The sequence below is a fragment of the Salvelinus fontinalis genome, chromosome 13 (genome assembly GCF_029448725.1).
Source record: "Salvelinus fontinalis isolate EN_2023a chromosome 13, ASM2944872v1, whole genome shotgun sequence".
Lineage (NCBI taxonomy): Eukaryota > Metazoa > Chordata > Actinopteri > Salmoniformes > Salmonidae > Salvelinus > Salvelinus fontinalis.
In genome coordinates this window covers 34,933-49,852 of record NC_074677.1, presented here as the reverse complement: position 1 = coordinate 49,852, position 14,920 = coordinate 34,933, and the positions used below count along the sequence as shown (strand labels likewise).

At 40.8% G+C, this 14,920-nt stretch overlaps 1 protein-coding gene across 1 annotated transcript; it reads left to right on the top strand.

The window, feature by feature from the left end:
- The first annotated feature begins 4,510 nt into the window (after positions 1 to 4,510).
- LOC129867888 (UDP-glucuronosyltransferase 2C1-like) lies at positions 4,511 to 13,991 on the top strand. Its single transcript, XM_055941358.1, has 5 exons — positions 4,511 to 4,754; positions 5,013 to 5,160; positions 11,413 to 11,577; positions 11,784 to 12,497; positions 12,605 to 13,991. The coding sequence occupies exons 2-5, from the start codon at positions 5,023 to 5,025 to the stop codon at positions 13,190 to 13,192; spliced, it is 1,605 nt and encodes a 534-aa protein (XP_055797333.1). The 5' UTR covers positions 4,511 to 4,754; positions 5,013 to 5,022; the 3' UTR covers positions 13,193 to 13,991.
- Positions 13,992 to 14,920: the final 929 nt, after the last annotated feature.

Here is a 14,920-nt window from a genome sequence, read left to right as displayed (position 1 = left end):
AATGTCCGGAAACTTGCAGGTGCCTTGGTGGAAGAATGGGGTAACATCTCACAGCAAGAACTGACAAATCTTGTGCAGTCCATGAGGAGGAGATGCACTGCAGTACTTAATGCAGCTGGTGGCCACAACAGATACCGACTGGTACTTTTGATTTTGACCCCCCCCTTTGTTCAGGGACACATTATTCCATTTATGTTAGTCATATGTCTGTGGAACTTGTTCAGTTTATGTCTCAGTTATTGAATCTTTTTATGTTCATACAAATATTTAACCATAAACGCAGTTGACAGTGAGAGGAAGTTTCTTTTTTTGCTGAGTTTATATATATATATTTTTCCAAGCAGGCCACTGACGTGGATGACTGACTGCCCTGAAAGGTTCCATTAACCTCCCCCGGCCAGCGGGCAGTCCTGTATGTTGAGCCCTGCAACATAACATATAGGGAGGCGCAATTGGCCCAGGTTTGGCTGGGGCTTTAGGCCGTCATTGGCCCAGGTTTGGCTGGGGCTTTAGGCCGTCATTGGCCCGGGTTTAGCTGGGGTTTTAGGCCGTCATTGGCCCAGGTTTGGCTGGGGCTTTAGGCCGTCATTGGCCCGAGTTTGGCTGGGGCTTTAGGCCGTCATTGGCCCAGGTTTGGCTGGGGCTTTAGGCCGTCATTGGCCCGGGTTTGGCTGGGGCTTTAGGCCGTCATTGGCCCAGGTTTGGCTGGGGCTTTAGGCCGTCATTGGCCCAGGTTTGGCTGGGGGTTTAGGCCGTCATTGGCCCGGGTTTGGCTGGGGCTTTAGGCCGTCATTGTAAATAAGAAATTGTTCTTAACTGACTTGCCTAGTTAAATAAATACATATACTCCCATCTGGTTTGCACTTAGTTTGTTCATTTGTTTGCACTTAAAAACATAACATTTGTTTTTTCAACAGGACAATGACCCAACACACCTCCAGGCCAATAACTCAAATACACATGAAAACATGAAATGATCCAGGGAATCGAAAGAACATTACTCAGAGATGGACAAAACAATATAACATTCATTATGGTTGAGCATTTCCTTTTACAAATCCAGGCACGAAACACCACACAGGCATGAAGACAAACGTTAGTGAAAATACAAATCTCACGAGAGAAGTTCTGAGCCCAACTTAACAACACTTCATACCACCATTTAAGTTTGTTGGCACGCCCCGAGGGGTGGTGTCTGCATTCACTTTGAGTGACGTGGTTCACCATGACAACCCGAAAACACAGCAAGTTGAAACTTCCTGATTCTACCAGTGAAATGAAAATGTGCTCGTTCCAGCTTGTGGATGTTTATGATCAAAACGTATCGTTGTTAATATGATAATGACAACATGTTGTGGGAGGGCCAGAGTGAAATCCCTTTTAACTCAGCAACATGTGTGGGTTTTCCAGCAGGATCGTCTAGTTTAAGGTCCTGCCACAACATCTCAATTGGGTTTAGGTCTGTTCGTCTGAGGAGATTGCATGGCTGCGTGCTCGATTTAATTTTATACACCTGTCAGCAACGGGTGTGGCTGAAATAGACAAATCCACTCATTTGAAGGGGTGTCCACATACTTTTGTATACATCGTGGCCAAAAGTTTTGAGAATGACACAAATATTCATTTTCACAGTCTGCTGCCTCAGTTTGTATGATGGTAATTTGCATACACTACAGAATCTTATGAAGAGGGATCAGATGAATTGCAGTTCATTGCAAAGTCCCTCTTTGCCATGCAAATGAACTGAATCCCCAAAACATTTTCACTGCACTTCAGCCCTGGCACAAAGGACCAGCTGACATCATGTCAGTGATTCTCTCGTTAACACAGGTGTGAGTGTTGATGACGACAAGGCTGGAGATCACTCTGTCATGCTGATTGAGTTCGAATAACAGACTGGAAGCTTCAAAAGGAGGGTGGTGCTTGGAATCATTGTTCTTCCTCTGTCATCCATGGTTACCTGCAAGGAAACACGTGCCATCATCATTGCTTTGCACAAAAAGGGCTTCACAGGCAAGGATTTTGCTTGCAATAAGATTGCACCTAAATAAACCATTTATCAGATCATCAAGAACTTCAAGGAGAGCGGTTAAATTATTGTGAAGAAGGCTTCAGGGTGCCCAAGAAAGTCCAGCAAGCGGCAGGACCGTCTCCTAAAGTTGATTCAGCTGCGGGATCGGGGCACCACCAGTACAGAGCTTGCTCAGGAAGGGCAGCAGGCAGGTGTGAGTGCATCTACACGCACTTTGAGGCGAAGACTTTTAGAGGATGGCCTGGTGTCATGAAGGACAGCAAATAAGCCACTTCTCTCCAGGAAAAACATCAGGGACAGACTGATATTCTCTAATGAATCCCCTTTCCGATTGTTTGGGGCATCCGGAAAAAAAATTGCCTTTAGAAGACAAGGTGAGCTCTATCATCAGTCCTGTGTCATGTCAACAGTAAAGTATCCTGAGACCATTCATGTGTGGGGTTGCTTCTCAGCAAAGGGAGTGGGCTCACTCACAATTTTGACTGAGAACACAGCCATGAATAAAGAATGGTACCAACAGATCCTCCGAGAGCAACTTCTCCCAACCATCCAGGAACAGTTTGGTGACGAACAATGCCTTTTCCAGCATGATGGAGCACCTTGCCATAAAGCAAAAGTGATAACTAAGTGGCTCGGGGAACAAAACATCGATATTTTGGGTCCATGGCCAGGAATCTCCCCAAACCGTAATCCCATTGAGAACTTGTGGTCAATCGTCAAGAGGCGGGTGAAAAAATAATAATAATCTGACAAATTCCAAGCATTGATTATGCAAGAATGGGCTGCCATCAGTCAGGATGTGGCCCAGAAGTTAATTGCCAGGGCGGATTGCAGAGGTCTTGAAAAAGAAGGGTCAACTTTGTGTAATTATCAATAAAAGCCTATGACACTTATGAAATGCTTGTAATTATACTTCAGTATTCCATAGTAACATCTGACAAAAATATCTAAAGACATTGAAGCAGCAAACTTTGTGGAAATGAATGTTTATGTCATTCTCAAAACTTTTGGCCACGACTGCATACAGTGTACATTCATCTGCTTCTGTAGGTTATTCAGAAAGTAATCAAACACATTTTTTCCCCCGCATTTTTTTTATTTTCCGCATTTTGTTGTGTTACAAAGTGGGATTAAAATGGGTTTAATTGTCATTTTTGTCAATGAAAATACTCGGAAAATTCTAACACTTGTAAAAAATAAATAAATAATGAAAAGTAAAACACCAATATCTTGCTTAGATACAGTAAGTATTCAATGCCCTGAGTCAATACATGTTAGAATCATCTCTCACAGCGATTACAGCTGTGATTCTTTCTCGGTATGTCTCTAGGAGCTTCGCACACTTGGATTGTACAATACTTGCACATTATTCTTTTTTAAATCCTTCAAACTCTATCAAGTTGGTTGTTGATCATTGCTTTCTTTTTTATCCTGAAAAACTCCCTAGTCCTTGCCGGTGACAAGCATACCCATAATATAATGTAGACACTACCATGCTTGAAAATATGAGGAGTGGTACTCAGTGATGTGTTGATTTGCTCCAAACACTTTGTATTCAGGACATTCATTTCCTTTGTCACATTTTTTGCAGTTTCACTTTTCACTCTGTCATTCATGTTAATATTGTGGAGTCACTACAATGTTGTTGATCCATCCTCAGTGTTCTCCAAACACAGCCATTAAACTCTGCAACTGTTTTAGAGTCATCATTGGACTCATGATGAAATCCCTGAGTGATTTCCTTCCTCTCCAGCAACTGAGTTAGGAAGGACGCTTGTATCTTTGTCATGACTGGGTGTATTGGTACACCATTCAATTTGTAATTAATAACTTCACCATGCTCAAAGGGATATTCAACATCTGCTGTTTTTAATTTTTTACCCATCTACCACTAGGTGCTCTTCATTGCGAGGCATTGGAAACGCGGACACCTCCGAGCGGTCGAGTAGACCGCTTGGAGTGTTTTTCCGACCGAATAAAAAAATACAAGCAAATATTATAAAATTACCTCGAAAAACCAAAGTCCATTATTATTGTACACAGAATAAGTCCATGCAACTTATTATGTGATCTGTTTATCACATTTGTACTCCTGAACTTGTTTAGTTTTTTTGCTATAACAAAGAGGTTGAATGCTTGTAGACTCAAGCTCAGCTTTTCATTTTTTTTAATTAATTTGTAACAAAAAAAAATCTAAAAACAGAATTCCACTTTGACACTATAGAGTATTGTGTATAAACCAGACACATAAACATCTCAATCCATGTTAACGTTTTAAAAACGTAAATACTTTCTGAAGGAATAACTACAACCTGGAGTCAGTCTAGAGATGGACACAATTGTATATGGTAATGATTGTATCAATGAATTGTATCAATGATAAGTAGGCATTTACATTGGGTGAGAGGTCAGTTATGTGACAGGTGTGTTTTACCTGAACTCACTGGTGTTATTGCCCATGTAGTGGTTGAATCCCAATTGGCATCCTAGTCCCTACAATAGTCTACTATGTCGACCAGAGCCCTGAGGATCCTGGTCAAAACTAGTGTAATTTGGGAAGCACCACTATCTGTTTGTAAATCATCTACTTGGGCTATAGCAGGACTTCTATACTATCAGGTGGACTTTGAACCCTCAAACGTTCAGTATTGAACAGCCGATATGTAACAGTTTGCAGTCGCCTGCAGAGCGTTGGTAATGCTGTATGGACTTTATAGCACCGGTAAGCCAACTCTTAATGCATATTCTTATTCACCTACACTCAAGTACTTTGTTGTGAAAGTGTTATTAAGCTGTGCATACAAAACACTCTAATTAACTAATTGACACAAGTATATAACATAATGGTGAAGCTTAATTGGCTGTTATTTAACTATATGTTGCATGAGTTGATAGGCTTTCAGGTCAATATCGTATTTTACGGCTAGAGGTGACTAGTTGAAAACAAGTGACATTTGTCCTCTTTTTTTTCCCCTCTCAGCGTAGACACAATGCATTCCAGCTCTCTCTGGGGAGACCTTTCGTTTCTAAGTCTGGTGTCATTTCTCCTTCTCCTTCCTGCCCCGTCCTGCCATGGAGGAAAAGTTCTGGTCTTTCCTGTCGATGGAAGCCATTGGGTCAACATGAAGGTGCTCAATGTTTTGTCTAGCGTTTTGTTAACTTTATGAAGATTTACTGCTGATTATTCTGATGTCGGGAATCCAACCAGGATTTCTAAAAAGAATCTGGGAATTTTTTGAAAAGCGAATAGAATTTTGTTTCCATAGTTTTGTCTTGACGTATTATACACTGAGTGTACAAAACATTAGGAACACCTGCTCTTTCCACGATATAGACTGATGAGGTGAATCCAGGTGAAATCTATGACCCCTTATTGATCTCACCTGTTAAATCGACTTCAATCAGTGTAGATGAAGAGGAGGAAACGGGTTAAAGAAGTATTATTAAACCTTGAGACAATTGAGACATGGATTGTGTATGTGTGCCATTCAGAGGGTGAAAGTGTAAGACAACATATTAAAGTGCCCTTGAACAGGGTATGGTAGTAGATGCCAGGCACACTTGTTTCAGTGTGTCAAGAACTGCAACTTACTGTTTACTTAGTTACATTTGACCAAATCATTCCAGTTACATAGGTTTATATTATTATATATTATGTTGCAGGGCTCGACATACAGGACTGGCCGGGGGAGGTTATCGGAAAACTTTCAGGGCAGTCAGTCATCCACGTCAGTGGCCTGCTTGGAAATATATATATATCCTTGTCCTCCTTGTTTTAAGCTCAAGTCCTTCTAGTCACCAACCAATAACTCAAACAGTGGTGGAACCTAACTCAGCAGGGACACTGAAAGCGCACCTCTTTGTCAACTGTTACCTTTGCTCATATTGAGGATAAATATATAAACTCAGCAAAAAAAGAAACATCCTCTCACTGTCAACTGCGTTTAATTTCAGTTAACTTAACATGTGTAAATATTTGTATGAACATGACGGACCCTCCACCTCCAAATCGATCCCGCTCCAGAGTACAGGCCTCGGTGTAACGCTCATTCCTTCAACGATAAACGCAAATCCGACCATCACCCCTGGTGAGACAAAACCGCGACTCGTCAGTGAAGAGCACCTTTTTGCCAGTCCTGTCTGGTCCAGCGACGGAGGGTTTGTGTCCATAGGCGACGTTGTTGCCGGTGATGTCTGGTGAGGACCTGCCTTACAACAGGCCTACAAGCCCTCAGTCCAACCTCTCTCAGCCTATTGCGGACAGTCTGAGCACTGATGGAGGGATTGTGCGTTCCTGGTGTAACTCGGGCAGTTGTTGCCATCCTGTACCTTTCCCAAAGGTGTGATGTTCGGATGTACCGATCCTGTGCATGTATTGTTACACGTGGTCTGCCACTGCGAGGACGATCAGCTGTCTATCCTGTCTCCCTGTAGCGCTGTGTTCGACATCTGACAGTACGGACATTGCAATTTCTTGCCATGGCCACATCTGCAGTCCTCATGCCTCCTTGCAGCATGCCTAAGGCACATTCACGCAGATGAGCAGGGACCTTGGGCATCATTCTTTTGGTGTTTTTTTTAGAGTCAGTAGAAAGGCCTCTTTAGTGTCCTAAGTTTTCATAACTGTGACCTTAATTGCCTACCGTCTGTAAGCTGTTAGTGTTTTAACGATTGTTCCACAGGTGCATGTTCATTGATTGATTATGGTTCATGGAACAAGCATGTCGGAAGTTTGGACACAACTTCTCCTTCCAGGGTTCTTCTTTATTATAACTAACTATTATATAACTATTATATAACTATTTTCTACATTGTAGAATAATAGTGAAGACATCAGAACTATGATATAACACATATGTCATCAAGGCAAAAAAGTGGCTACTTAAAAGAATCTCAAATCTAAAATATATTTGGATTTCTTTAACACTTTTTTGGTTACTACATGATTCCACGTTTTCACTATCAATGTAGAGAATCGTGAAAATAAAGAAAAACCCTTGAATGAGTAGGTGTCCAATCTTTTGACTGGCACTGTATATATATATATTGTAATAAAGCTTTTTTTCATTCTAGGCTATATAACACGACTTCCCCAAGCTATTAGTTCATTATGTAGATTATTAATCACATGCGCGCCGCACACAGCCTGAGCGGAATCAGCTGTCTCAGGCAGCATGAGCCTGCAGCTCTCAACTGGTTGTCAATGGAGCAAAAGAACAACAGCGGGTTGGTACACTCTTAGAAAAAAAAAATGCTATCTAGAACCTAAAAGGGGTTTTCAGGCTGTCGAAATAGGAGAACACTTTGAAGAACCGTTTTTGGTTCCAGGTAGAACTTTTTTAGGTTCGAAAATAGACCCTATTTTTTTACAGAGGGTTCGACATGGAACCCGAAAGGGTTCTACCGTGAACCAAAAAGGGTTCTACTGTGAACCAAAAAGGGTTCTACCGTGAACCAAAAAGGGTTCTACCGTCAACCCAAAAGGGTTCTACCGTGAACCAAAAAGGGTTCTACCGTGAACCAAAAAGGGTTCTACCGTGAACCCAAAAGGGTTCTACTGTGAACCCAAAAGGGTTCTACCATGAACCAAAAAGGGTTCTACCGTTAACGAAAAAGGGTTCTACTGTGAACCAAAAAGGGTTCTACTGTGACCCAAAAAGGGTTCTACCGTCAACCAAAAAGGGTTCTACTGTCCCTTTTGGAAACCTTTTTCTAGGAGTGTAGGAAAGATGTTTGAATGTATGATATCTACCAGTAAATGTAACACTGTGTATTTAAACCAGGTATTTAGAAAGTTTGGTCTGAAGTCTTGGTTAAATCTTTGCGATACGCAATTCAGTCATCTTGCGCTGTTTGAATTCGATTTTCTAAGGCTTTCCAAAAAACGTCCAAATTAAATGTTGACTGCAAAGTAAACCTACCTGGCATAATGATATCATTATAATTTGTATCAAAATAATCATATGTACGTCGCTGTACACACAAAAAAATAGTTTGGAGTATTACTTAAGTACTTTTGGTGTGTATCTATACTTTACTTTACTATTTGTATTTTTTGACAACTTTTACTTATACGCCACTACATTCCTCAAGAAAATAATGTAAGTTTTACTCCATACATTTTCCCTGACACCCAAAAGTACTCGTTACATTTTGAATGCTTAGCAGGACAGCATTATGGTCCAATTCAGGCACCTATCTATAATCTATAATCTATATATATATATATATATATATAAACCTATAATCCATTGTCATCCTTACTGCCTCTGATCTGGCTCTCACTAAACAAAAAAATTTGCATTTGTAAATTATGTGTTGGAGTGTGTCCCTTGCTGTCTCTACATTTATTTTAAATACATTTTTTCCACTTGGTTTGTTTAATATAAGAAATGTTATGTATTTTTTTTAACATTTTTTAATTTTACTGAGGTATAACATTTTAATACTTTTTCCACCACTGTACTTAAGTACATTTAAAAACAGAAACTTTTAGACTTTTACTCAACTAGTATTTTGCCGCGTGACTTTCACTTTTTACTTGAGTCATTTTCTATTAAGGTATTTTTACTTTTACTTAAATATGACAAGTGAGTACTTTTTTCCACCACTGGCTGTACACTAGGCTACAGAAACACCGCTAGCCAAACACAACGGTATCTTGCTACAAATATCAAGTTTTTAATAGTTTTTAATGTTTTTCTGTCAAAATACTATGAGTCAAATCAATCTGTTTTTATTTGCAAACAGTATACTATAAGGTGTAAAAAATTACCGAACTAAATTTGTAAATAGTACTGAAGTAGTTATTCTGACCGGATACTTTTTTACTTTTATTTGAGTAAATTACAATCTAAGTAAAAGTACTTTTACTTAATTTCGGGTTTTCAGTACTATGGCCACCTCTGGGCATTTACCGTATGGTGTTCTGATTAATGAATGTCTGTGTTCTGATTGATGATGTTCTGTGTTCTGATTAATGAATGTCTGTGTTCTGATTGATGATGTTCTGTGTTCTGATTGATGATGTTCTGTGTTCTGATTGATGATGTTCTGTGTTCTGATTGATGATGTTCTGTGTTCTGATTAATGAATGTCTGTGTTCTGATTGATGATGTTCTGTGTTCTGATTGATGATGTTCTGTGTTCTGATTGATGATGTTCTGATTGATGATGTTCTGTGTTCTGATTGATGATGTTCTGTGTTCTGATTGATGATGTTCTGTGTTCTGATTGATGATGTTCTGTGTTCTGATTGATGATTTCAAATGAACGATTTCAACCATTTTAATCAGGCCACACCTCACCACAACCACCAAAGTGGGTTTCGGCCCTCCAGTACCGGAATGGAAGAACCCTGCATCTCAATGAGACTACTGTGTATACTCTGCTAACATATGGAATTGTTTTAAGATGGTCATACCGTGGATCATTTAGCTAATTGATGTTGAATTATAGGACCCCTTTAGGTATAAAAAAAATAAAAAATAAATATATATTGAAAAAGGATTTGATAAAATATTGAATTTGGTCTTTACTACTATAGCCCATATAAATGCATTGAATGACATTGGCAAAATTACAGCAAAAAGAGGTTTTGAAGTGTCTGTCTTATATCTTATTTTAGTTTTTTTGGACACATTTAATGCATAATTTTTTATGGTACAAATGACCTCATACTTCCATTCGCTTGTATGGGTTTGCTTCCCTGGTGTGGGGGTCGTAGAATCAAACAGAGAACACCGCCGTGTTCATGGGAGTCATCGTTCCATAGAGCTATACTCATACTAGTTTGTAGGTTAAACCGTTGAGACCCTGTAGGTACTTTTTCATGAGAAGACCGATTTCGGGATGTCTCTCATGGTCTGACAAACACTGCTATAGCTCGGCCAACTTCCACCCAGAAGCGGAAGGCTGACCAGGGCGCCAAATTCAAAACAACAGAAATCTCATAATTAAAATTCCTCAGACATACATGTGTTTTATACCATTTAAAGGTAATCTTGTTGTTAATCCCACCAAAGTGTCCGAATTCAAATATGCTTTTCAGCGAAAGCACCACAAACGATTATGTTAGGTCACCACCAAGCCACAAAATAAGCACAGCCATTTTTCCAGCCAAAGATAGCAGTCACAAAAAGCACAAATATAGCTAAAATGAATCACTAACCTTTGATGATCTTCATCAGATGACACTCATAGGACTTCATGTTACACAATACATGTATGTGAAAAAAATCGGAGTTTACATTGGCGTGTTACGTTCACTAGTTCCAAAAACATTTTGCATAGCCACATCTATTCAACAGAAATACTCATCATAAATGTAGATGATAATACAAGTTATACACATGGAATTATAGATATACCTCTCCTTAATGCAACCGCTGTGTCAGATTTAAAAAAAACTTTACGGAAAAAGCAAACCATGCAATAATCTGAGACGGCGCTCAGAACAAGAGTCAAATTAGCCGCCATGTTGGAGTCAACAGAAACCAGAAATTACATGATAAATGTTCCCTTACCTTTGATGATCTTCATCAGAATGCACTCCCAGGAAGCCAGGTCCACAATAAATGCTTGATTTGTTCGATAATGTCTGTTATTTATGTCCAATTAGCTACTTTGGTTAGCGCGTTTGGTAAACAATTCCAAAGTCACGAAGCGCGTTCACTAAAACGTGACAAAATGTCCAAAAGTTCCGTAACAGTCAGTAGAAACATGTCAAACGATGTATTGAATCAATCTTTAGAATGTTTTTAACATACATCTTGAATAACGTTCCAACCGGAGAATTACATTGACTTCAGATGAGCGATGGAACTGAGCTCCCTCTCATGTGAACGCGCATGGTCAAAGAATGGTCACCTCATGGCAGTGGTGACAAATTCTCCTCTCATTCGGCCCCACTTCACAGTAGAGTCATTTGACAAAGTTCTACAGACTGTTGACATCTAGTGGAAGCCGTAGGAAGTGCAAACAAATTCATATCTCGCTGTAATTTCAATGGGATATTGGTTGAAAATCCACCAGCCTCAGAATTTCCACTTCCTGTTTGGATTCTTTCTCAGGTTTTTGCCTGCCATTTGAGTTTTGTGATACTCACAGACATAATTCAAACAGTTTTAGAAACTTCAGAGTGTTTCCTATCCAATACTAATAATAATATGCATGTATTAGCAACTATGACTGAGGAGCAGGCCATTTACTCTGGGCACCTCTGTGCACCTTTCATCCAAGCTACTCAATACTGCCCCTGCAGCCATAAGAAGTTAAAGGATTATAACCTTTTAAAAAGCACATTGTTGACAGCTCTCTACAACATGTCTCTGATTTAATAGCAGCCCCTTTGTGAGCTTACTAATATCACCAATGTGTAGGTACTGATCGAGGAGCTCCATGCCAGAGGCCACGCCATCACAGTGGTCAGACCCTCTACCAGCTGGTACATCACCGAGGAGTCACCTCTGTACACCTCCATCACCATCAAGGAGAAAGAATCCTTATACAGCTTCTTCGAGGCCTTCCTACAGAAGCACTTTAAGGTATATGTCTTCATAACGTAGCTACAGTACAGAAGAACCTGAAGGTATGTCTTCGTAATGTAGCTACAGAATGAAGGTTTGATGTGTCTTTTTGATTGGTTGATCCATCCATCTAGGCAGCAAACCAGCCAATCAACCATCCATCCAGCCAGACATAATTTATTTTGTCAAAGAGGCATTCAATCTCTGTTAATGTCTTAATTCAGGCTCAGAGAGATGGAGTATCAGCTCTGAAGTTCTTCCAACTAACCAAGGAGTTCCTCAGTATGATAGAAGAAGCCCACATCCTGGCCTGTGACACGCTGTCTCGCATGTTCGACGACAAGGAGTTGATGAAGAGTCTTCAGGACGCTCAGTATGACATGATGCTCACCGACCCTGCAATGGGTGGTGGGATGCTGATGGCCCACTACCTCAAACTGCCTGTGGTCCTCAACGCCCGTTGGATCACCAGTGGGGAGGGCCACTTTGCCATCGCCCCCTCTCCCATGTCCTACATCCCGGTCCCAGGGTCTGGATTCACTGACAAGATGACCTTCGTCCAACGGGTCCAAAACATGCTGTACTACAGCATCATCGTGTATCAACAGAGGTTCATGATTGGGCCAAGTTATGAGGCAATTTGCTCCAAGTACTTTGAAGAGGGCTGTGACATCATCTCCTTGATCCAGGAAGCTGACATCTGGCTGATGAGGTCTGACTTTGTGTTTGACTTCCCCCGTCCCACCATGCCCAACGTCGTCTACATGGGGGGGTTCCAGTGCAAGCCGGCCCAGGCCCTGCCTCCAGAGCTGGAGGAGTTTGTCCAGAGTGCCGGGGAACATGGGGTGATCGTCATGTCTCTGGGGACTCTTGTCAATGCACTTCCTGTTGATATCACAGACCAGATCGCCAGTGTGTTCGCCAAGCTGCCTCAGAAGGTATCCTGATTGTTTTTGATTATTAGCTTTTATATGTAAAGCTCTCTGCAATGTAAGTGATGTAAATGAAAGGTTATTTAAACAGAAATTAATGTCTTCTATCTAAGGTGATCTGGAGGCACCGGGGCAAGATTCCCTCTACCCTGGGCAACAACACCCTTCTGGTGGACTGGATGCCCCAGAAAGACCTCCTGGGTCACCCCCAGACCAGAGCCTTTGTGGCCCACGGAGGAACCAACGGGATCCAGGAGGCCATCTACCATGGCACCCCAGTGCTGGGGATACCCCTGTTCTTCGACCAGTATGACAATCTTCTGCGTCTGCAGGAGAGAGGCGCTGCTAAGATCCTGGAGTTGGCTATGTTCAACGGACCCAATTTCCAGCAGGCTCTGAACCAGGTGCTCACCCACGCCCCCTACAGGGAGAACATGCAGAGGCTGTCCCACCTGCACAGGGACCAGCCCATCAAGCCCATGGACAAGGCCGTCTTCTGGTTGGAGTTTGTGATGCGACACAAGGGGGCGTCTCACCTCCGTACGTCGGCCAACAGGATGCCCTGGTACTCTTACCACTCAGTGGACGTGCTGCTACTGCTGCTGGCTGCCGGGGGAGGAGTCTTGCTCTCTGCTGGGCTCCTGATCAGGATCCTCTGGAGAACCTGCCGGAAGAACAGGAACAAAACCAAACAGCACTGATACCAGTAGCAGAATCGCATCACTGGAAATCAAGACTGTTCTCAGGGCAGACCTGTATATAGCTAAATAGTTTTAATTCTACCATTTTAGGTAACCCTAACCTTTTTCCTAAACTTAATGTAGTTCTCGTAACCTACAACGTTAATTCTCCTAAACCACTGCGTAAGTTCTCTTAACCTGCTACAAAAAAGTCACTTTTGTTCCTAAAAATGAGCAAAAGATATGCCCTGAGAGCAGTGTTAGTATCCACTAATGGGATACAGCCCATTAGATGTTCTTTAATCTATATAAATTATAAATCTATACTTATATCAGGAACAACATCAAACAACTTATTAAAACCTCCAACAACCACAGAGCCTTCGGAAAGTATTCACCTTGACTTGTTCAACATGTCGATGTGTTACAGCCTGAATTTAAAATTGATAATAAAAAAAATAAAGAAAATAAGCTGAAATGTCAGTCAATAAGTTTTCATCCACTTTGTTATGACAAGCCTAAATATGTTCATGAGTAAAAATGTGCTTAACAAGTCACGTAAGTTGCATGGACTCACCCACATTTTATGACTGCCTTATCTATGTATGTTATGATTTGTATGAATGACGAAATGATGTATACATTTAACGTAGAACTATAACTTACTCACTCACATGATTTTTTAAGGATTTTTTAAAATGGATGAAATTAAGAGTTTGTGTCCCTGGTCTACACACAATACCCCAAAATTACAAAATGGAATTGTGTTTTTAGACGTTTTTACAAATTCATTTAAAATTAAAAAGCTGAAATGTTTTGAGTCAAGTATTCCACTGTTTTGTTGTAGCGAGCCTAAATAAGTCTCATAAAAAGCTGCATGGGTTCACTCTGTGTTCAATAACACTGTTTAACATGCATTCTTTAATGACCACCTCATCTCTGTACACCACACATACAATTATCTGTAAAGTCCCTCAGTCGAGCAGTTCATTTCAAACACAGATTCAACCACAAAGACCAGGGAGGTTTTCCAATGCCTCACAAAGAAGGGCACCTATTGGTAGATGGGTAAAAAAAAAAAGCAGACATTGAATGTCTCTTTGAGCATGGTGAAGTTATTAATTACACTTTGGATGGTATCAATATATACCCAGTTACTAAAAATATACAGACGTCCTTCCTAACTTCCTAACAGGGATTTCACCACGAGGCCAATGGTGACTTTAAAACAGTTACAGAGTTTAATGGCTGTGATAGGAGAAAACTGAGGATGGATCAACAACATTGTAGTTACTCCACAATACTAACCTAAATGACAGAGTGAAAAGAAGGAAGCCTGTACAGAATATATTCCAAACCATGCATCCTGTTTGCAATAAGATTACAAAGTGTTATGTTTGGGGCAAATCCAATAACACACATTACTGAGTATCACTCTCCATATTTTCAAGCATAGTGGTTGCTGCATCATGTTATGGGAATGCTTGTAATTGTTAAGGACTGGAGAGATTTTCAGGATAGAAAATAAACGTAATGCAAACACACAGGCAAAATCCTACAGGGAAAACCTGGATCCGTCTGCTTTCCACCAGACACTGGAAGACTATGGCGACAGCTAGACTTACTGGGCTTCGACACGTAACGGAAAAGACATTACTGACAAAATACTTTACAATTTACATTTAAAAACATTACCATGTAGTGTGTGTGTGCGCATCTATCAGTTCCACACACACACACAACAGGTAG

Excerpts from the sequence above, each read along its gene's own strand:
- LOC129867888 (XM_055941358.1), top strand. The coding sequence starts at position 5,023 with ATGCATTCCAGCTCTCTCTGGGGAGACCTTTCGTTTCTAAGTCTGGTG. Across the intron at positions 11,578-11,783 it reads TCCTACAGAAGCACTTTAAG|GCTCAGAGAGATGGAGTATC; the intron begins GTATATGTCTTC and ends GTCTTAATTCAG. Across the intron at positions 12,498-12,604 it reads TCGCCAAGCTGCCTCAGAAG|GTGATCTGGAGGCACCGGGG; the intron begins GTATCCTGATTG and ends CTTCTATCTAAG.